Consider the following 21,071-nt stretch of genomic DNA (forward strand, 5'->3'; position numbering starts at 1 on the left):
TTTTCCGCACTACCTGCCAATGTGACTGAAGTTTATTCCACCAACTTGCCACAACCCTCTTTTCGTGTGAGATAGGCAAAAATTCCCCCATCCACAGGCCAATCAGGATGAAGGCCAAAATTCCTATCTGGCCCCGTAATGGCAACCAGAATAACTCACACTAGCAATAGGGAGGGCGGGTGCCCAAAAGGAAGAGGGTGTCCCAGAGAGGAAAGCCTCTTTAAATACCCTGGCTTTCCCCTCCCACCTAGGAATCACGTGAGACTAATCCGTCTCTCAATATCCCGGGTGAAAGGCAAGGCCAGCTTCACTGTTCGAGGTCCAGGGACCCTCCAGCGGCTGGATCATAAGTTGTTGTTATTATATTGGAAAGTTTTCAGCTTCTTCTAGTGTATTCTCCTTGTGTGGGTAGATGTGTGACTTGATATCAGCATTTTAGTACAGAATTTGTATGGATATGCAAAATAGTATATATGTACTCTTCCACAGTGGGAGTGATCTTGGAAATGGAAAACACAGTGTATGAATCAGAAAGTATGTCCAGACAGAGAGATGTCTACCTGACTCTCTGAAGTACTTTTGAAGGAATGTGCTCAATGCTGAAAGGGAGACAGAAAGGAACCACTTTCTATTTAAAGGCATTTTAGCTGGAATCCTATTATTGGGGCTTGCATAAGGTTTGAATAACTTGCCTTGGCTACTTGCAGCTAATTGATGAAGTGCTGGGGTATATCCTAGTTGCACAATCAGGCACATGAACAAGTATGTGACCAAGACACACCATAGCACCTTTCAATTAGCCAAGGCAAGTTGCACAGACCTTAGGCAAGGGCCCGTGTGCATGCACCTGTAATAGTTACATTTATTGGCTGAAATCCATAAATCACGTAAATCCAAAGCTGGCATCAGCAAGGGAGAACACGAAGGCAGAAACCCAGTTCAGAGGCCGGCACCAAGTCTGCCGTGCAGGCAGTTGCAGGTTCAGTCCCTGACAGCCACAGTTTAAAAAGCAGTCAGGAGGAACTACTGACAAATACCACACTAAAAATTAATAAACAAAAGTAATACCAAAAGCACATTCAAAGCAACCAGGCTAAACAGCCCATTCAAAACCCCCAGTCAGGTGACCATTCACTGAGGGAAAGGTTGCCTGAAGAGAAAGGTCTTCACCTGCTTGTGAAAGGACAGGAAAGATGAGGACAGCCTGGGCTACGGTGGGTGGGAGTTCCAAAGTCTGGGAGCATCTTTGAAACACAGCTGCATCAGTGAAAACTTCCTGGATGCTGTTATAATACTGTTATGTGTTTAAAATACCTAATATATTTTTATATATTATGGACTCCTTATAATATCTTTTTCATAGCAGGGGCAAGAAAAAATATCTAAAAAGAGTCAACCATGGGTCCAGGGCTACATTTCTGTGATTGTGTCTTTCCTTATTCATTTATTATTATTTTTTTCCTATCTCAACCCTGGAAATGTTCCTTTTGGTGTACATGCTGGATGGGAGATTCATTGGTTGGGCCCCCAAAAGTTATTTTTTCAGACACCAGCCTAGAACAATATCCGAAGGCCAAAAAGGGAAAGATTTGCTCTCAGAGAGATTGTTGACCATCACCAGGACTCAGCCAATCCTGAGGGGGCTGCTGTTGCTGCTGCCTTGGCAACTCACCATATGTTCCTGGGCCTTTATGACATCACAGGGGGCCCACCTCTCTGCTTGCAGATAAAAGGGGCTTGAGAGGTAGGGCAGGAGACCAGAGGAGAGGACAGGGGCTAGAGAGCAGTCCAGCAGGAGAGTGGCTGCTGAAGACACAGACCTTCTCAACCAGGCAAGTTCTCTATTAAACTTGCTAAGTGGGCTTACTTTTAAAAATCTTTCAGCAATTTCTTTTCTATTAAAACGTTTATTTCTGCTCTGACCCTTACAGAAAACAATTGGCTGCCACAACACATTATTAGTAAAAGGCCTATGTCCTACCTCTCCACTGTGAAACAGCAACATCTAAAAAGGGGGTAGGAAGATGTCTTAAAAGCTTGGGGGGGGCGTGTTTAAATTTATTGTTTTAAAGGGAGATACGTTTAAGGCACATCATTAAAATATCAGGGTGTTAAAAAGAAAAGAAAGGCTGTTTAAAAAACACTTGCCTAAACAGAAGAATTTTTACTAGATGTACTTGTAATATGCCCTGCAGCCTACTTCTAGGAGAGGACAGCCGCCAGAGAACAGTCCAGCAAGAGAGTGGCTGCTGGGGACACAGACCTTCTCAACAAGGCAAGTTCTCTATTGAACTTGCTAAGTGGGCTTGCGAGTCAGCAGCTTGAAGGTGGTGGAGATCTGGGCTTGAAGCTGGCCGATGTTGGGATGAAGTTGCTAGAACTTTGGTCGATGGATGCGTCTGGTTTGAAGCCGGCTGATGGTGGTGGACAAGCTCACCCCTTAGTTGGTGTTTTTTTCTCTGTTTGTCTTGCAGGGCCAGGAGCTTCCTCTTCCCCAGGGTGATGATGCGAAGGACCACAGTGCAGGTATCCTGCTGGAGCTAAACCAGGCTGTCTCTGCTGAGGGCCAGGAATCCTGTTCAGCCTCTTTTCAAAAACCAATAAAAATATTTTTCAGAAATGGTTACCAAGTGTTTTCACGTCTGTCAAGGGCTGTCATGGGAGCATCTTCCCCCTATGGGACAAATGGCATGGGGTGGGTCTTTTTGAGGTTGTGTTGTGTGGCCTTGTGATGTCACAGGAGGTAGGAGCCTCTCTAACAATGGCAAAACAATGTCCCTGCATGCATATGTAAGGGATTGTGAGAGGCATTGTGGGTGCCCTGTACTACCTCATAAATCTTTCAGCATTCCAAAAACATTCTTTGAGACTAAGGAACATATCTGCAAAGGAAGCTTTGTTTACCGCTTAATGTCTAATCACAAAACAAAGCATGCTAATTTGTCAGGTACAGGAGGTATAAAAACGTTATACTGTGACAACCAGATGTTCTGATTCTTAGCACTTAAGGAATTCCATTTTCCTGTCATAGATCATCTGTCCTGCATAGTTTGGCCTTAATAAAGCTGATTAGCTTCTTCCTCCTCTCTTCTTTGCAGTATGGTTAGCTTCTGCTCCAAGTGAACCCAGCAGATCCATTGGACATTAATTTTCTTACTCTTCAACTGCAGGATTCTTGGCCAATATTAATGTACCATAGTAGTAATTAGAGATGGGGATGAATATAAAAATGGAGCAGCTTTTTTGACGAAAATAGCTGATTTGTTAAATATTTGTCCCTTGATATTGATATGAAGGGATGAATTACCCGTTTTTATTCGTCCTTATTAAAAAAACAAAAACAAAAACCCATTCTGCCTACCAGCCACTGATCAACCGATTGGAGGCCGATAGGTAGCCGCCACCCCCACAGCCACCAACCCCACAGCCTACCCTCCAACCCTTCCTCTCCCTACCTTAGCCCATATCATCATCCCTTTACCTTAATTGCTGCTGCTGAGGTTCTTCAGTTGCCCTCCCAGCCACTGCATGTAAAAAGGGAGACTGGCTGCCCTTTGCAAAGATGGCAGCTGCAGCTTCCCTACCCTAAATGAAGCTGCAGCCACCATCTTTGCAAAGGGCAGCCAGTCTCCCTTTTTATATGCCATGGCTGGGAGGCCACATGAAGACCTCAGCAGCGGCGATTAAGGTAATGGGTGTCGATGAGGGTGGGGTAGGGGCTAAGGTAGGGAGAGGAAGGGGTTGGGGGTAGGCTTTGGGTTGGGTGGCTGTGGGGGGGTGGCTGCCTGTCAGCTGCTGAATAGCTGATTGGCGGCCAGTAAGCAGAATGGTTGTTGGTGTTTTTTTTTTAATAGGAAGAACGTGTCAGCTGGGTTGGGGAGGTGAGGTGGAGGGGGCGGTGGCAGCAGGGGTGTTTTTTTTTAATAACCCCCCCCCCAATCAATGAATAACTTTGTTATTCATCGCTTCATGGGGGCAACTTCGTGCTTCATGAATCGTCAAGTTTTGACAACTTACAAAGCGGGAGGACTCGACAAAATGGTGAGTTGTCCCCATCTCTAGTAGTAATATATTTGACTCCAAAACCAGGAGACTTAACACAACTGCTGGTCAAGGGTAACTTCCAAAGCAGTAAAACTATCATTTAACAAGAACATTTCTTAAGGATTTCTAAGGTAATTATAGAACTAATGAATTGTTTTCAACAGATGTAAACACTTTACACAGAATAGCTTTTACACAGAAAACAAAAACAACACTTCTTTTAAGGTTACTATTTCTGACTAGTTTACTGACTTAGGCAAGGTTTGCATAATACCCCCAAGATACTTGTGGCTAATTGGTGAGGTACAGGAGTGCATCTTAGTTGTATAATTGTACAAATCTGAGACATGCTCCCAGCACCCCATCTATTAACCACAATTAGCTGTGACAGGTTACACAAACCTCAAACAAACACCTTTAGGATTCTGGCCCCTGTTAATTCAAGTTTGGAACAATGGGGTGGAAGGGAGAAGAAAGCTGAGTTAATCCCTGACCCAAGACTGACCCAAGAAAGAACAAGCTTTCACTAGAGGACATTGATTTGCATTTAAATGATTTTTAAAAAGTTTATTAAGTTACAGCTCTATGCAATATTTTGAAAAAAAATCATGGTGATTAAAAACCCATTAGTCACTATTTCATTTACTCTTTGTTGATTAAAAGTAGACATGAATGGGAGTAAAGAGGGCCATAAAGCATTGTCAGTTCAGAGTCTATTACAAAGTATAAATTACTCTGTGGATACACAGATAAAAGTTCATTCTCATAAAGATGCAAGGAATAGATATTTATTTAATTATCCTTCCAGACTCTGAGCTGATCTTGGGTCAGTCCAATGGAGGTATGGATTTTATTATTTATATACACAGATAAAATAAGCCATGAGATAGTGAAAATACTTCACCAAATATCGAGGCCCTAAACCATTTAGGGCTTTATACGTAAGCATCAAAACTATGAAGTCAATGCAGAACCGAAAGGGTAGCCAGTGCAATGCAGCCAGAATAGGAGAAATATGATGATACAGTGGTGCCCCGCATAGCGAGGTTAATCTGTTCCAGATTAACCTTCGCTATGGGGAAACATCGCTATGCGTTCCAAATGGGCCCAAAACTCACCATTCTGTGATGTTCCCCCATGTTCCGCCGGCCATTTTGGGTGTTCTGGTGGCCATTTTGGGTGTTCTGGCGGTCATTTTGGGTGGTTCTGGTGGCCATTTTGGCTCTTCCTGCCACCGCTGAACAGCTGTTCCCCCTTGCTATGTGAAGAAACATCGGTAAAATCCGCATCGGTATGCGGATTCATCGTTAAACGGTGTGCTCGTTATGCGAGGCACCACTGTATTTTCTCAATGCACTGAGGAGTCTGGCTCAACCTTAAAGGTAGCCCCATGTAGAGCACATTACAGTGGTCTAATCTTGAGATTACGAGCGCATTACCCAAGGTAGTGAGTGACCTAAAATCAAGATAGGGTCGCAGCTGGGCTCTCCACCCAAGATGAAAACAGGACTCAGCCAATCCTGAGGGGGCTGCTGTTGCTCCTGCCTTGGCAACTCACCACATGCTGCTGGGCCTTTATGACATCACAGGGGGCCCACCTCTCTGCCTGCAGATAAAAGGGGCTCGAGAGGCAGGGCAGGTGACCAGAGGAGAGGAGAATGGCCAGAGAGCAGTCCAGCAAGAGAGTGGCTGCTGGGGACACAGACCTTGTCAACCAGGCAAGTTCTCTATTGAACTTGCTAAGTAGGCTTACTTTTAAAAATCTTTCAGGGTTTTCTTTTCTGTTAAAACATTTATTTCCGCTCTGACCCTTGCAGAAAACAATTGGCTGCCACAACACAACATTTTTAGTAAAAGGCCTGCGTCCCACCTCTTCACTGTGAAACAGCCACATCAAAAAATGGGGTAGGAAGATTTCTTCAAAGCTTGGGGGGCGTGTTTAAATTTATTGTTTTAAAAGGAGATACGTTATAGCACATCATTAAAATGTCAGGGTGTTAAAAAGAAAAGAAAGGCTACATACTTAAAGTCTTGGCTATGTTTGCCTTTTTCTGCTCACATCATGTTGTACAGTGTGACCTGATGTCTGTTTTATAGCAAACTTTTTTCACACACTTCTCTGTGCAAGGCTGGCTAGTTTCCTCTAGCCTCCATTGTGTGTTTATATATATACAATGAAGGCTAGATAGATAGATAGATAGACAGACAGACAGACAGACAGACAGACAGACAGACAGACAGATAGATAGATAGATAGATAGATAGATAGATAGATAGATAGATAGATAGATAGATAGATAGATAGATAGATAGATAGATAGATAGATAGATAGATATTTTTACTTACTTTATTTAGGCTTATACCCCTCCCCTCTAGACAAAGTCTACTTGGGGCAGCTTACAAAAAATGATAAAATACAATAGAATAACATACTTACTAGATAGACAGACAGACAGACAGAAATTGAAATAGAAACCATTACTTGTCAGAGCAAAAATATACCTTTAATGACTTCTTGTATTAGTTTTGAAATGTAACTCAGTCCCATATTTTTAGAGAAAGATTCATGCAAACCTGTTTCAGCAGATATAACACAAGCTAGCTCAATGGCTTAAGACCTGCATAAATAAACCTTTTTATACCTTTTTAACATCTTAATGGCTTTCCAGGAAAGAATTCGATGAACTATAATCTGGAAAAAGTGTTTAGATAATCTGGAAAAAGTGTTTACATAAGTGTTAAAATTTGATGTATTTAATGTTTTATGATTTTTTTTTATTGTGATGTTTTTATCATGTATGTAAGCCGCCCCGAGTAGACTTTGCCTAGGGGGCGGGGTAAAAAATCTAATAAAAGTAAAGTGAAGAAAAAAGGGTACTTGAAAATTTTTTATTAAGGGACCTTGTGCAGATTTACAATTTGATGGGTTCTTTGTAGATAAATAGGGACCACCTCGGTGGGAAGGTAACAGCGTTCCATGTCTAAGTCGCACTGGCCATGTGACCATGGAAGATTGTTTTCAGACAAACACTGGCTCTACAGCTTGGAAACGGGGATGAGCACCACCCCCCAGAGTCGAACACGACTGGACAAAAGTTGTCAAGGGGAACCTTTACCTTTGGCCAGAATGCATGGCCTTAATTGATTCAAAGTCAGTCAACTAGCTGTGCCTTCAAACTTTCGAAATACATTGTTAAAACAGCACATATGTATAACTCTTCACAAACCTCATTCTTTCAAGTGGGAACATATGTTTATTGTTGGGATTATATTGGACTGACTCCAACAGAATCTTAGCATCAAATTGCAGATGTGGCTGCAGTCCTCTGCACAGTTAGGCTGCAGAACTGTGACACCTTCAGATTTCAATAGAATTTAAAAAGCCCATCCTGTGGGTTTCACCATTCAAAATAAATTAAAGAGAAATTGCTGCAATTGCATCACACATTAGAATGACACAGGACGCAAAATGGCTCCATGAACTTACTTTACTCAAAGATCAAATGCACGAAGAAACAAAGCAAAGTGTCTTTGGAGACAGCTCAGCAAAGATGGACTTCATCATGAGCTGGGGTAGATGGTGGGGTGGCTGCCTCCTCACATCTTGCAATAAACCTCGTAATTAATTTTAGCTCCTAGTTTAGTGCGAGCTAAACACTCCTCAAATTTTCTGTCCATTTCTTGGTTCTGGGAGTCTGAGAACAAGCTTCTCCAGTCACCAACAGATCCTGTGAACATTTTACAAACAATGAGTGAATACCGCGTACCCAGTAGAATGATGTGTTCAAAAAGTTATTATACTAGGCCATCTCCATTTTCAATTTTATTAAGAATTGTAAACAAATGAGAGGCTTTCCCTACTCCCCAGATCACATAACACAACAAAAGTGACTTTCAAATAGAATGACTGTTGTTATGTGTTATAACACAGATCATTTATCTCAGTGGTTGGAGTCTTGGGCTAGGACTTGGGAACAAGGTCCAGGCCAGCAGGACCTTGTTCTCACATTCTTTGAGATTTCAAGGCCAAACCTTGGGCAAGATAATGCCTTGTGATGTCATGAGGGTTTCATGAAACCACAAAAGATGGGTCGTTATGTAATCATTGCAAAATATGTATGTCTAAGTGTGTATGTAAGTGAGTGAGACAGACATTGTAGATTTCCTGAAGTACCTCCTAAACATATACTGTGCACAACACAAATTAGATATGGACTGAATTAGTGCAGCCCTGTATCACTGAGAATTGGAAGAAGATAGGAAGCCAGATATTGAAGCCATCACACATGATAAAATTAAACTTTTTCCTCTTCTGGCTTATTATAATTTGTCATCAAGTCTGGAAACTTAAGGAAGCATAACAGTCACCTGTGAGTCCACCCAGCACCCTCAAACCTGGCAATCAAAGCTGGAATACCCACGTTCAAGTCCCACCGAGCTATGAAACTTACTGGTCTCAGGCTGAACAAAGTTATTGTGAGAATAAAGTGGGGCCATGTAGATCTTCTTGAATACATTGGAGGAAAAGCACGATAAAAACATAACTTCTTGTTGTTTTTCTTCTCTTAGCAGAGTTTGGGCATCCTTCTGGCTATATTAACTCTACATGTGACAACTCTAAACAATGTTTTGCTGGATCCAGACCAATAAGAAACTTCTTACACATCTTTGCCCAGCTTTGTTGAATGAACTGCTGACACAATCAGCACTTTTTGTTTCTTACCACATGACCAAAGTATTACAATTTTCTCTATAAGAGATATTGGTTTCCTAGTCTTCATTCGTCTTAGTACTTTGTACACGATTTACTCTCTCAAACCAAGAAATTCCTGGCATCCTGGATATATCAATATTTAAAATGCATCTACTTTCTTATATCTACCTGTATTAAAGTTCATTATTCCATGTAGAACCACAGCATGATCAAAGCCAATTTTAAGTTTCTGTCACATACAGTATTACATTCCACAGCTTAAAGAAGCTACTCTAGGCCATTACTATTAAATGGCATATCTACAATTGAAGAATGATGGAATGAGTCCCCAGATATCATCCTACCACAGTTCAGCTATGCAGGGCATCTGAATTTATTTGTATTCATTCTTCCTAAAAGTAACTTCCCAGGCTGTGAAAGGGGCAGCAGGAATATGGCTCATTCAAGGTCTGAGGTATATTTGACAAAGCCCCATCTGGTGGTTGTACTCCTGTGTCCGTGGTCCCCTTTAAAAAGGTAGATGGTGAGTTAAGTGTAGCGAACACTCTGTCTTCCTATATATATAATGTTATTGGCCAGGAGGCGGAGCCAGAGAAACTATTGGGGAGGGGAGAGTCAGATTCTAGTTAGTTCAGTCAGAGTCAGAGAGACGGAGTTTGGAGCTTTGAGGCAGAGAGAGTGTTTAAGGAGTGATTAGTCAGAGAGTGACCTGTATTAAGATAGAAGAGGTTAAAGTAAAATACTGAAGCTTTGGGTAACTTTAAGAATTTGCTTAAGAACTATTCCTAAAACAACTTGTAATCAATAAATCGGTTTCTGTTCAAAAGTTCAGTACTGAATGGACCTCAGCCTTTCATAGGAAACATAGGTTGATAAAGAGATCAATTGATGGCAGCGTGTTAAAGGGCGCGTTGGAATACTTGAGTGAGTTCTTTGTTTGGTGAAACAAGCAGGGGCCACGGGGTAAATGCCACACTAAGTGTTACTAAATTGAACCTGCCAATAGGGCAGGCACCAGCAGTTGCTTCTTACCATCACTTAGAAAAAAAATGGGCAGACATTAGTGGTAACATCAGACTTGAGCTACCATGAAATGGGCTCCCATCACCACTATGGTCCTTAATCATTTCTGAACTGAAAGTATTCAGTCACATGCATTTTTATTGTGCAGTTTTTAAACGGAATAAGCAAACAATTGGGAGGGGCACTCGGGAGCCATGCAACCACTGGCATGGAGGTTTTACTATTGTCCTATATATCAATGGTCCCCAACCTTGGGCCTCCAGATGTTCTTGGACTTCAACTCAAAGAAATCCTGGCCAGCAGAGGTGGTGGTGAAGGCTTCTGGGAGTTGTCATCCAAGAAGTTCTGGAGGCCCAAGGTTGGGTACCGCTGCTATAGAGCCTGCCAGCCTTTGGAGCATCTCTAACACAACCCTTATAGAAACATGCACTGGAATAGCCTGATACGTAAAAGACAAAAGCAGTGATTACTTTTTAGGAAGGTGTAGATGAACTTTCTGCCCCTCCTCTCACTGTATACTCCTAAAATTTACCTTTGCGAAAAATAATGTCTGTAAATTTTCCAAGAGTGTTTGGTCCATTCTCCATCATGACTTTGAAGCTGCTCTTTTCGATAACCTTTTGAATCTCTTCTTCATTCAGAGAATACCCAAGGAAGGCAGCTATTTTTTTCAGTCCTAAATTTGGATTCTGCATTTTTAAAAAAAAAAAAAAAAGATAGCAAATTGCATGTCTTAACATAATACATTCATGCTAGACAATATGGTCTCCCATTAAACAAACTTCACACTGAAGCTGAGAATAGATGTGTTAAGAAAGGAAATATTACACCAGTTCATTTGAAGTCAGTCCAGAATCCTTTGCTCTCATTGCAAAAATGAAATTCAGATATTAATTATTCTAATACATTTACCATTTCTGCAATGGTTTGGAGAGAAACTTTATTTGACCTTCACATCCAGGAGCCAATGTTAAGCTCACCTCCTTTAGCTCTTCATAAATTAGGGCTGTGACATTTTCATCATCAATATACTTGTCCCATTCTTTGATATAGTCAAAGTAGGATCCCCAACCCACTGAAGAAAAAGAAAAAGGATTACATTTCACAACATTTCAATTCTAATGCTTGACTATTTCAAGTTACTTGAAATATCCCCAAATGTATTCCATTTAATAAATGTCAATCAGTCAGTCAGTCATTTGCTTACTGAGCCACATAACCATGGATTATTCTTTACCGACAAGAGAGAAAAAATTAAAAAACATTAATCAATCCTCAGTATTCACAGCTTGCTGCAAATGTTTGAAACCTTTGCTTCAATACACAGTAATTTACATTTACTGGGCTAATCTATCAAACATTATTTTAAATATACCATATTTTCCCATTTATAACACATACAAACACACACACCATTTATAAGAAGCCCCCCCCCCCACTTTTCTAACCCCCAAATTAAGATAACTTAGTTTTGAAGATTCATCCTCTGGACTAAGAATGGTCAGACATTTTGGGTCCCTGTTGAATCTGAGCCTACAGGCTCCACCTCCAAGGAGGTGTGTTCCAATTGGTTTGTTCAGGATCAGCTGACGTCAGTTCCATAAGGCTCATGATTGGAGGAAGCTAAGTCTCCTGGCTGTAGGAAGTTATGCTTCATGACTGAAGGAAGCGTGTTTACAGAGGCAAGGTATGTGCTGTTATGTTCTCATCTCAGCTTACTTCCATGTATAAAATGCACCTCAATTTTTAGTGTAATGGTTTCAGGGAAAAGTAGCATCTTATACATGGAAAATACGGTATGCATCTTTTCCTTAAACCATATTGGCCCTCAATAGTAAAGTACAGTAGCATCTGTTATATTTTAGATTTTAGTGCATTCTTAGGTTCAAAGATTAAAATATTTTCAATCCAGTTCTTTTCCCAGTTCAGTTCTGATTCTTTTCTAAACAGTTCTAGAAAAAAATTAACTAATCTGCAAATATAAAAGCAAGCCATGCACTGTCCTTTTCTTAATACAGTTGCCTGTACAATATATCTTGCTGCTGTTGGATCCAATCCTTACAGAAGCAGGGTAAACAGAACTAGTGCATAGCAGGGCTAATAAAGGACTAGAATCCCAAAGACAAGTGCTTGATAGAAATCATGTTGCTGAATTATCAACCAACTGAAGTTTTTGAATCATAATCAAGATAATCCTCATGTAAAGCGAATTGCACTATACAACACTCCTGACAATGGCTAAATTCTGCCCTTCTGTGATAGGATGTAGCTGGCTTATCAGCTGAAGCTAACAGGGAAAAACCCACACTTGGCTACTGCAGCCAAGCAGACATCAAAATGTACTTATGGATTCTACAGGATTCTGACTAATCTCTGAAAATCTGTTGGCCTTATTCTGTTTGGAATTGTTCCATGACACAAGGATACCTTTCCCATTCATAAAATCGGTGAAAAATGAATCCCATGTTAATGTGGGAAAAATTGACATCTTGTTGATAAAATGAAAATAAGACACCAGTGTATCTTTTGGGTTTCGAATCAGCACCAGTACCTGAAAGACAAAGAAAGAAAAGTTTGATTTTCTTTAACAATGCAATTTATTAATAACTAAAGCCTGAGTAACTAACAGAGAAGAGTTCTCAATTAATACTCCCATTTCCTTAATCATGCATGTTCCTCAAACCCTAGTAAATGGTATTATATCATGTGAAACTTGAAGATCCATTTCAATGGTTTTCCAGATCAGTCACTCCAAGAACATATTTACATGCCTGTATGACGTGGTGGCGCTACGGGATAAACCGCAGAAGCCTGTGCTGCAGGGTCAGAAGACCAAGCAGTCGTAAGATCGAATCCACATGATGGAGTGAGCGCCCGTCGCTTGTCCCAGCTGCCGCCAACCTAGTGGTTCGAAAGCATGCAAATGCAAATAGATAAATAGGAACCACCTCGGTGGTAAGGTAACAGCGTTCCGTGTCTAAGTCACACTGGCCATATGACCACGGAAGATTGTCTTCAGACAAAATGGGGATGAGCACCGCCCCCTAGAGTCGAACACGACTGGACAAAAATTGTCAAGGGGAACCTTTACCTTTACCTTTTATGACTATTAGAATACACCGTTGCTGTGCAGGAGAATGTGTCACTTTCATTCAGGTGGGAATAGGAAACATCATTAGAGATGTGGACAAATTTTAAAAATGGCAATTCATTTTGATCCGTTATTCGTTAAGGTTAACAGATCAATGGATACGAATATACAAATATTCTTTGACGAATCGATGAATCGATCCTTCCATTTGTCTGCATTTTAAATGGCTATAACACTGGCCCTGAAGACCTAGAGACACCAAATTTGCAGGAAAGCTTCCTCAGACAATTTTCTACAATTCCTGAAAGGTTGGTAAACATTGGATCATGGACGCCCAGGTTATATCAACAGAAAGAGGAACCCCCCCCAGGAAAGCTTCCCCCAGGTACCGAGAGACTCCAGAATCACAACAGAACTTCCTATGTCTTTCCCCAACATGGCTTCCAATTTTGGTGAAGATTGGATATCAGAACTCTGAGTTTTTCACCCACAAATTGGGTCCCCTCAGGAGAGTGTACCACACGGCACAGAAGCCCATGGCATTGAGGGAGTTATATTTAGCCCTGGAAGAATGAGAGGCCAACCCACTGTGGCAGAGAAGCCAAAAAAGTCCTAAAAAACACACACACAAGTTTTAGAAGAAAAAGGAATGATGGATCCAGCCTCCCACCAAATTCCCTGAGAGACACAAGCGTCCCTAAAATGCACTTTTGAAAACTGAATAATCCTCCCACCTAGACACACACACACACAACAAATTTGGGGAAAGGAAAAAATGATTCTCCTAAAATAAACTTTTGAAAACTGAATATAAAGGAAAAGAGATTCCACAGTCACACAACAACAGTTCCCCACCTCCACCAGACAATACACACACACGCACACACACACACGCGCACACGCGCACACGCGCACACGCGCGCACACACACACACACACACACACACACACACACACACACACACACACACACACACACACACACACACACACACACACAAAAGCCTCCAGGAAAAAAAGTTTTGATTGATTTGAATTTGAAATAAAATTAAGCCCTTCTGAAGAAGTAGCCTAAGCTATCTGAAATCCCTCCCCAAATTCCCAGTAAAGTTGATGATTGATGATGAAAAAGAAAAATATAAGTCTTTGCTGCCACAAAAGCGAAACCGCAAGAGCACCAGCAAGCCAGCGAGTAGCAACTGTTCTCACTCCAGAGAGCATGAACAGAAGTGGGGAATGGCCAGAGGGGAAAAGCTTATATGAAACATCTGTAAAAGTAGATACACCTTTCAGCAGCGCTATTGGCTGCCAGACATGGCAAGCCAGGATCTCTGTCCTGATTGGCCAGAACTTCAAATTGTCGCAACCAAGCTCAGGGAGGCCCCTAAAAGGGGTCATGAATATAGACAAATATGAATGGATTGATGAATAAAACCAAGGAAATATTCGTCAAGACATATTCATCCTAATTTAAAATTTTACAAATACGGATCGACGAATATATTCGTCAGAAAAACTGCGCCATTTTTATATTCATCCCCATCTCTAAACATCATCATAAAATCACAGAAAACTAGAACTGGAAGGAACCTCGTCATGAAGTCCAGTGCTGGGCTGAAGCAGGAAATCCACAGCTAAATATCTTTGCTGGATAGCAATCCAACCTCTGTTATAAGACTTCCAATGAAGAACAGTCCCAAAACATCTGAGGTGGTCCATTCTATTCTAACGAAGTTCTTCCATCTTTGAAGAAATATTCTTTAGATTGGTATTGGAATTAATATACTGATGAATGGATTAATCCCAACCTTCTAGTCTCTCACAGGCAATCCCAGAGATGGCCAAATTAGTCAGCTGCTCTGCCACATAGTATTGAGTCCCAAACTAAAGTATCCTGGAGCAAAGTATATAAGATTTGTGGACTTACTTTGGCTTTGTTTTTGAAAATAGATTTGGGCAGGGTATCAGGAGTCAGATGTGTTACAATGATCCTTCTGGAAGGTAGTTTTTCCATCATCTTCAATTTAAAAGAAAGTGACAAAATTATTGTCAGATGAAATGAAATCCTGTCACTGGGTACCCACCTGCAGGTGGGTGGGTGGAGGTGCTGCTTTTTTGGGAGGGGGTATCTGACAGGACCCTGCACCCCTCCGTGCTAAAATTGCGTAGACACCAGAAAACCCTTCCTCCCATTCTTTGAAAAAATCCTCAGTGGGTGTCAAGGGGGAGCATCTTCAGGGCTTAAGTACAGTCTTGGAGGCATCATAGGAACTTGTGAGCCATGCTTTGTCCCTCTCCATCAATTTAATTGCTAACCTGTCCAATTGCAAAAAGGCATAAACATCAAAAGGATGCATACAAAGAATGTTCTTACAAAGTTGCCCTTTTTGTTCAGAAAATAATGCACTAGTGTATTTGACAACAGGTATACCAGGCATTTTACTGACTGATTTCTGGTTGTGTTTTTTTTCCTCCCAGCCGACCAGAGAAGGGTGGCCTGTGTTGAATCTTATTTTGCCTTCAATGTAGAGATCTGCAGTTGTAACAAAGATCTCCACATGCTGTTGTTTGCACATCCTGGTACCTTTTAAGGCGTATACGGTGCTTATTTGAATGCTCAACTAAAATGCCTCTGCCTTTTTGCTATTCTGTTTCTAGAATATGAAAGTTAGAGAGGGTGAGATGGTTCAGTGAATGTCTCTGCCTCAAACCCCAAACTCCTTTTCTCTTCTCTGTCTCTCTGACTGAACTCTTTAGACTCTGACTCTCCACTCCCTTCTAGTGTCTCTGGCTCCGCCTCCTGACAGCTCTCATTGGTACATGCAAATACCCTGCTGAATATTCATACCAGGAGTGATCACTGCAATATTCATTTAGCAGTAAGGGCACAATGTTTTGTCACTAAGATGTTCTCTTTCCATGTGAAAAGTCATGATTTAATGTCATTAAACTTGGGACCACACTCACCTTTAATTTATCTGCATGAACAAACTCAAGGCGTGGAGGCATCGCCAATTCGTTTTCAATATCAATTCTCTTGTTCTTTTCCTCTTCTGTATATTTTGCACCGATGTCTACCACATTGTTTAGGATCTTATCAAGCCAGTGGGTACCTGAAAAAGGGTGGAAAACCCTATGAGATATATTCTGGAAGCTGATGCCCATAATAACCATGTGTAATTGCTACTTTTAAAAAATGTACACATGTAGATTTAAGCAGAGGAGGGATCCATAAATGCTTAAGGATGCTGTCTCGGTGCTTCTTCACAGAGTTAGAAGTCTCAGTCTTCACCTAGCTGGAGCCCCAGTTGATGTCATAAAGCTGCTCCTAGATGGCAATCCAGCCTCTGCAAAAAAGCTTTAACAAAAGAGACTCAGACTAGCCTTCTGAGGCAATCTATTCCAGTCATCAAACCTCTAAAAGCTTATTTGAATTGTGTTTATTTGGATTTTGAATTTTTGTCATTTGAATACAGTGGTGCCTCGCTTAACGATGTTAATTCGTTCCAGTGAAATCGCTGTAGAGCGAAAACGTCGTCAAATGAAATAAAAAACCCATTGAAATGCATTGAAAACCGTCCAGTGCGTTCCAATTGGCTTAATACCTGCTCGTCCAGTGAAGATCCTCCATACGGCAGCCATTTTTGGTGCCTGTAAAGCGAGGAATCTGTCCTAGAAAACAGTGGGGGGCCATTTTCTTCAGCCAGTAGCCATTTTGAAACCCGATGATCAGCTGTTTGCTGATCGTCATATAGTAAAAATAGGTTCCCAAAGCAGGGAATCAATCATCGCACAGCGAAAAAAACCCATTTAAAACATCATTTTGCAATCGCAAAATAATTGCAAAAATGTCAACGTAAAGCAGATTCGTCGTAGAGCGGGGTAATCGTCCAGTGGGGCACAACTGTATTGGCTAGTAGTAATACTTTCATCAGTTCAATATTTGCAAAGTGAGACAGGAAGAAGTAAAACCCTAGGATTTTGAAGTTTTCCTGATTTCTACCTTGTGTCAGGAATCGGATTAAACTGAGGGGAAGAGTAGATTGTTCTTTAACAAATAGTTGATGAACTGATCAGGACTATGGAATTTGCCTGCCTCTCAGCTTGTTATGCAACAGAAGGAAATTTTCCATTGGCACAACTTCAAATAGCAAATGCTGGGGCAAAGGGTGCACAGCAGTCATGGAGAGAGCAGTGTGCTAAATAGCCTTGCTGCATGCTGGAGTATCCATCAGGATCAGGACCCTGGTGGCCACTAGGACTAGCAATACACTTCCAGTATGAGTTTAAGGTGCTGGCAATGGCTTGCGAAGCCCTGAGTGGCTTGGAAACTGGGTATTTGAACAAGCACCTCTCTGTATATAAACCTTGCCAGTCACTAAGATCTGCTGAGGAAGCCCTTCTCTGTGTCCCACCACTAAGAACGGTTATGGGTAGACATGGAGAATGTTTATGTCTGTTTGTTTTTGTTTTGCTGTAACACCTCTACCGTGGAATGCCCTTCCCTTGGAGGAGCTAATATTGGCATCATTTCAGCACCAAATCAATACCGTTTCCCCAAAAATAAGACCTAACTTGAAAATAATCCCTAGTATAATTTTTCAGGATTATTGTAATATAAGCCCTACCCCCCCAAATAGGCCCTAGTTAAGTGAAATCCCGCCCTCCAGCATTGTGCAGCAACCAGAAGATGACATGACTGTATTTGAATCAATATAGTGTGTTGTACATGAAAAAAACTAAAACATCCCCTGAAAATAAGCCCTAATGCTTTTTTTTTTTTTTTTTTTTGGAGCAAAAATTAGTTTAAAACCTTGTCTTGTTTTCGGGGAAACACGGTACATACGTATTTATTAGAGCCTTTGGGGGTTGAGGATTGTGACCTGTGCAGATTTTAATACAATGCTTTTAATGTTTTAATTTTGTGTTATTTGAACTTAATTATTATTTTAAATAGCTTATGCATTAAAATTGTTTAATATCACTTTGTAAACCGCCTGGAGATCCTGTGATACAGCACGGGCTATCAATGTTTAAACAAATAACATAAAAATAAATGTTCATTTCAGAAAAATGAATGAAGAATGGGTAAAATGATTGGCAATCATCACATCCATTTTGCCCCTTTGATGTTACACAACCAAAGTGTAAAGGTAATTGTGAGGCTATCTTGGATCCTACGAATAAGGGTTGTTGAAGGACATCTTCTCAAATCTTAAATGTTCCTAGAAGATCCTCCAGAATAGACTGTTTGGAGAGGAAAGAATTGATCCATAGGGGGTAATTCATTTGAATTACATTTTTCTCTCCCAGAAAAGGAAAGAAATGATTCCAAGACAATATCAAAAGAGAGCATGGACAAGCTTTATTGATTACCTCATAACTTTCATAGAACATATTTGGCTGGGATTGACAAGATTTATGCTTACCAGTTTTAGGATATCCTGTCAGGATCACATCATCCCTCCTGGCTTCAAAGGTTTCAAGAGCAGTTAAAGTTTCTGCACAACAAACAGTAGCAGGATACAACACTCCCTTATAGGAAAAAAGCTTCTCTTCTGGTGCCAGTTTAGCTCCATCCAACAACATATTATCATAAAATTCAACAGAATGTTTCCTGAACTCATCCATCTTTGATTCTCCTGGGATGTGAGAATTGGATTTTTTTTTTCCTGAAGGAAGCAGTATCTGTGCAGGTGATGAAAAAGATAAAATTTAAGTAAGTTCACTGCTCCTATATACATAGTTTGGTGCTTTATTTTTTTCCAGATGGAATAGTTGCTGTTTAACTAAGTCTTCGCTTTCCCCCCTCCTCACACACAGATTAACATCATTTGATGGCATCTGGACTGTTGGCAGACATCCTTATTCATCTCCCCCCCATACACACACACCTTTTGAATTAGGAAAGGTCTCAGCTGCTGGACCGGAGGTCTGCTGCCCTGTAACAGCGGAGCTGGTGTTTGCCCCAACGTCCTGGATGGACGTGAGACTGTCCTGGGTAACGTGACTGTTTTGGGTGAGGGAGTGCTGTTATGTAAGGAAGCACTCCCACATGATCTCCCTCTTTCCTGTTCGGGCTTCCAAAAGGAGGATTGCGCTGCCTTACTTGCTCTTACAAGCTGTTTCTCGTCAGACAGGAGAGAAACGTCTGCTCCCTCCCTGGGTTACATAATTTATTTGTCACTGTTCTGAGTTAAATATTGTTCTGAGTTAAATGAGTATTGGTTTGCTAGCAGCAGAAATAGCTCTATGTGGAAGGGCAGCCTGGTGGAATTCCACAGGTTGCCAGTTCAAGTCCCTGCCTGGGGAGTAACTTCTTTATTACTGTTAAGTTATTGTTTTTTCAAACATCATTAGCTTTTTATTTTTAACTGAATAAGTTTATTGATTTAAGCAGCAGGTGAAGGGTTTTGGTTTGTTTAAATAGATAAAACTGATATAATTAAGAGAAGGTGAGGAGTTGTTTGTAGAAGAAAGTTGGAGCCTTGAGGTTTTAAATGTTTATTTTAAAAGGAATAAGGCATAAGGTGGTTAAAAAAATAATTATAAAAAAGCACGCCTGGTGCAATGCAAGGCATCGTTCAGCCTTACTCATTTAAATACTACAAAGGAAGTGTGTTTAGAGTTGATTTGGAGTTATTATTAACCTGCGGATTTTGTATTTTGTATTTTTTCTTTTTGGTGCTACTCTGCAGATCGGCACCCCAGCACCCCTTTAGTTAAGGATTTTCGCGCCTTTCCCCCCCACTCTTTCCCTCCCCGCCATTTTGAGCTACTAGCTGGCTGTCTTATAACCTAGCAGGAAGGAAACCTTTGATAAAAAGAACAACATTCATATTGTTTAATATTTATTGCAGGATAGAATCAATCTTGGCATAAATAAGAGGTTAGTTATAGTCATACAGGTAAATTGATTGTAGGTGCAAATAGGAAATTCATTTTATTGTTGGATTAATATTAAGTGTTTATAGAATTTATTTGTGTTGATATCATCCTTAGATCACAATATACAAAAAAATTGATACGTTATTGGCATAACGTTAGCAAAGTTTACAATTGTAATCAAGAATACAGTGGTGCCTCGCAAGACAGGCACTCCGTTTAACGACAAATCCGCATTACGACGAGGTTTTTGCGATTGCAAAATGATGTTTTGAATGGGGGAATTTCGCTTATTTCGATTATTGGGATACCCCCGCCTTATCCTGTTTCCACACTACAGCAGGCCCCCTCCTTTGATAATGTTTGAAGATATAGATTGATGTGATCTGATTTAATAAAGTGTGGCCCGTATTTAATCCATATCACTGTCTCACGTCTTTATTCCGGGACTGAGGGGGCAAAAAGAGACGCGCAACATAATTCTTCAGGTTGGTGAAAACAGATTGAACAGCATAAATGCCTGGCATAGAGGTGGCCACGTGCACTCCACCCAAATAAGACATGCACTGACTAGGGCACTGATTTGCATAAGCAAGGGTCACCCAGACACTTACCAAGAGCCCAGTTTCTGTCTCAGGAGAGGGGAGGCACCTCAGTCTTCTGTCATGCCAAGCATCTTCTTCCCAGGCACCCTCACATGACAAAGATTTTCCAGCAGAAGCACTGCCTGCCATCCATCCACTCGCAGGCAGCTGGCAGTGCTTGGAGGAAGACCCCCAGCCACACTTGGGCTGGGGACTTAAAAATATCTCCTCTGATCATCCGTGGAAAGGCAGACGGACACTTGGCCCTATCCCAGGCAATGTAATTCCCCCATCATTGGTATCAAGGGGGGACAAAAGTAGGTAGGGAATTGATCTGGCAAGATTCAGCTCAGATTGGCTGCCAAAGTTTCTTACATTGGAAATCAAGGAGTCTCTTCCACCCAAGTGTATTTGCACCTGGGGGCGATCCATATTGTTGGTAAAAAACTCTGTAGTTACCCAGAAATATGATGGGGTGCTGGAGAGTGGATGACAGGCAGGTCTAATCTGGGATCTGCTCCTTTTTTTAGGCATCCTTCAGTATGGAGAGACTATGGTAACGTGCTCTGAATAGAGGACTTGGAAGAGCATTTAATGTGGCTGAAAAGGCCAATTCAAAAGTGACAATCCCTTCCATACTGAAAACAAATACAATATGTCCCCTGTCCAGCTCCCTGATTTTTCTTGTTTCAGGACTACGTCTTTGTCTTGGCCTGTTGGACAAGAGTC

The 21,071-nt window shown here is 41.2% G+C and overlaps 1 protein-coding gene across 2 annotated transcripts; it reads right to left on the reverse strand.

The window, feature by feature from the left end:
* Positions 1 to 1,906: 1,906 nt before the first annotated feature.
* LOC110083063 (sulfotransferase 6B1) lies at positions 1,907 to 19,969 on the reverse strand. 2 transcript variants are annotated; one of them, XR_013540503.1, is made up of 9 exons: positions 18,768 to 19,969; positions 18,303 to 18,561; positions 15,841 to 15,986; positions 14,801 to 14,890; positions 12,210 to 12,333; positions 10,763 to 10,857; positions 10,315 to 10,471; positions 7,533 to 7,773; positions 1,907 to 2,674 (listed from the first exon to the last, which is right to left on the reverse strand). XR_013540503.1 is itself a non-coding variant. In XM_072994001.2 (8 exons), the coding sequence occupies exons 2-8, from the start codon at positions 18,502 to 18,504 to the stop codon at positions 7,643 to 7,645; spliced, it is 945 nt and encodes a 314-aa protein (XP_072850102.2). In that variant the 5' UTR covers positions 18,505 to 18,561; positions 18,768 to 19,969; the 3' UTR covers positions 7,520 to 7,642. The 2 variants fall into 2 exon arrangements, 1 of the variants encoding a protein (XP_072850102.2); XM_072994001.2 differs by lacking the exon at positions 1,907 to 2,674 and having other exon boundaries at positions 7,520 to 7,773.
* Between the last annotated feature and the right edge of the window lie 1,102 nt (positions 19,970 to 21,071).

Source organism: Pogona vitticeps, chromosome 1 (assembly GCF_051106095.1).
Source record: "Pogona vitticeps strain Pit_001003342236 chromosome 1, PviZW2.1, whole genome shotgun sequence".
Classification (NCBI taxonomy): Eukaryota; Metazoa; Chordata; class Lepidosauria; order Squamata; family Agamidae; genus Pogona; species Pogona vitticeps.

What these genes read in the sequence shown, in the direction of transcription:
- LOC110083063 (XM_072994001.2), bottom strand. Translation starts at nt 18,504, where the DNA reads ATGGATGAGTTCAGGAAACATTCTGTTGAATTTTATGATAATATGTTG. An exon ending in TTCATGCAGATAAATTAAAG is followed by an intron (nt 14,891 to 15,840) that starts GTGAGTGTGGTC and finishes TTTAAATTGAAG; the next exon opens with ATGATGGAAAAACTACCTTC. An exon ending in AGACATTATTTTTCGCAAAG is followed by an intron (nt 7,774 to 10,314) that starts GTAAATTTTAGG and finishes AAATGTTCACAG; the next exon opens with GATCTGTTGGTGACTGGAGA.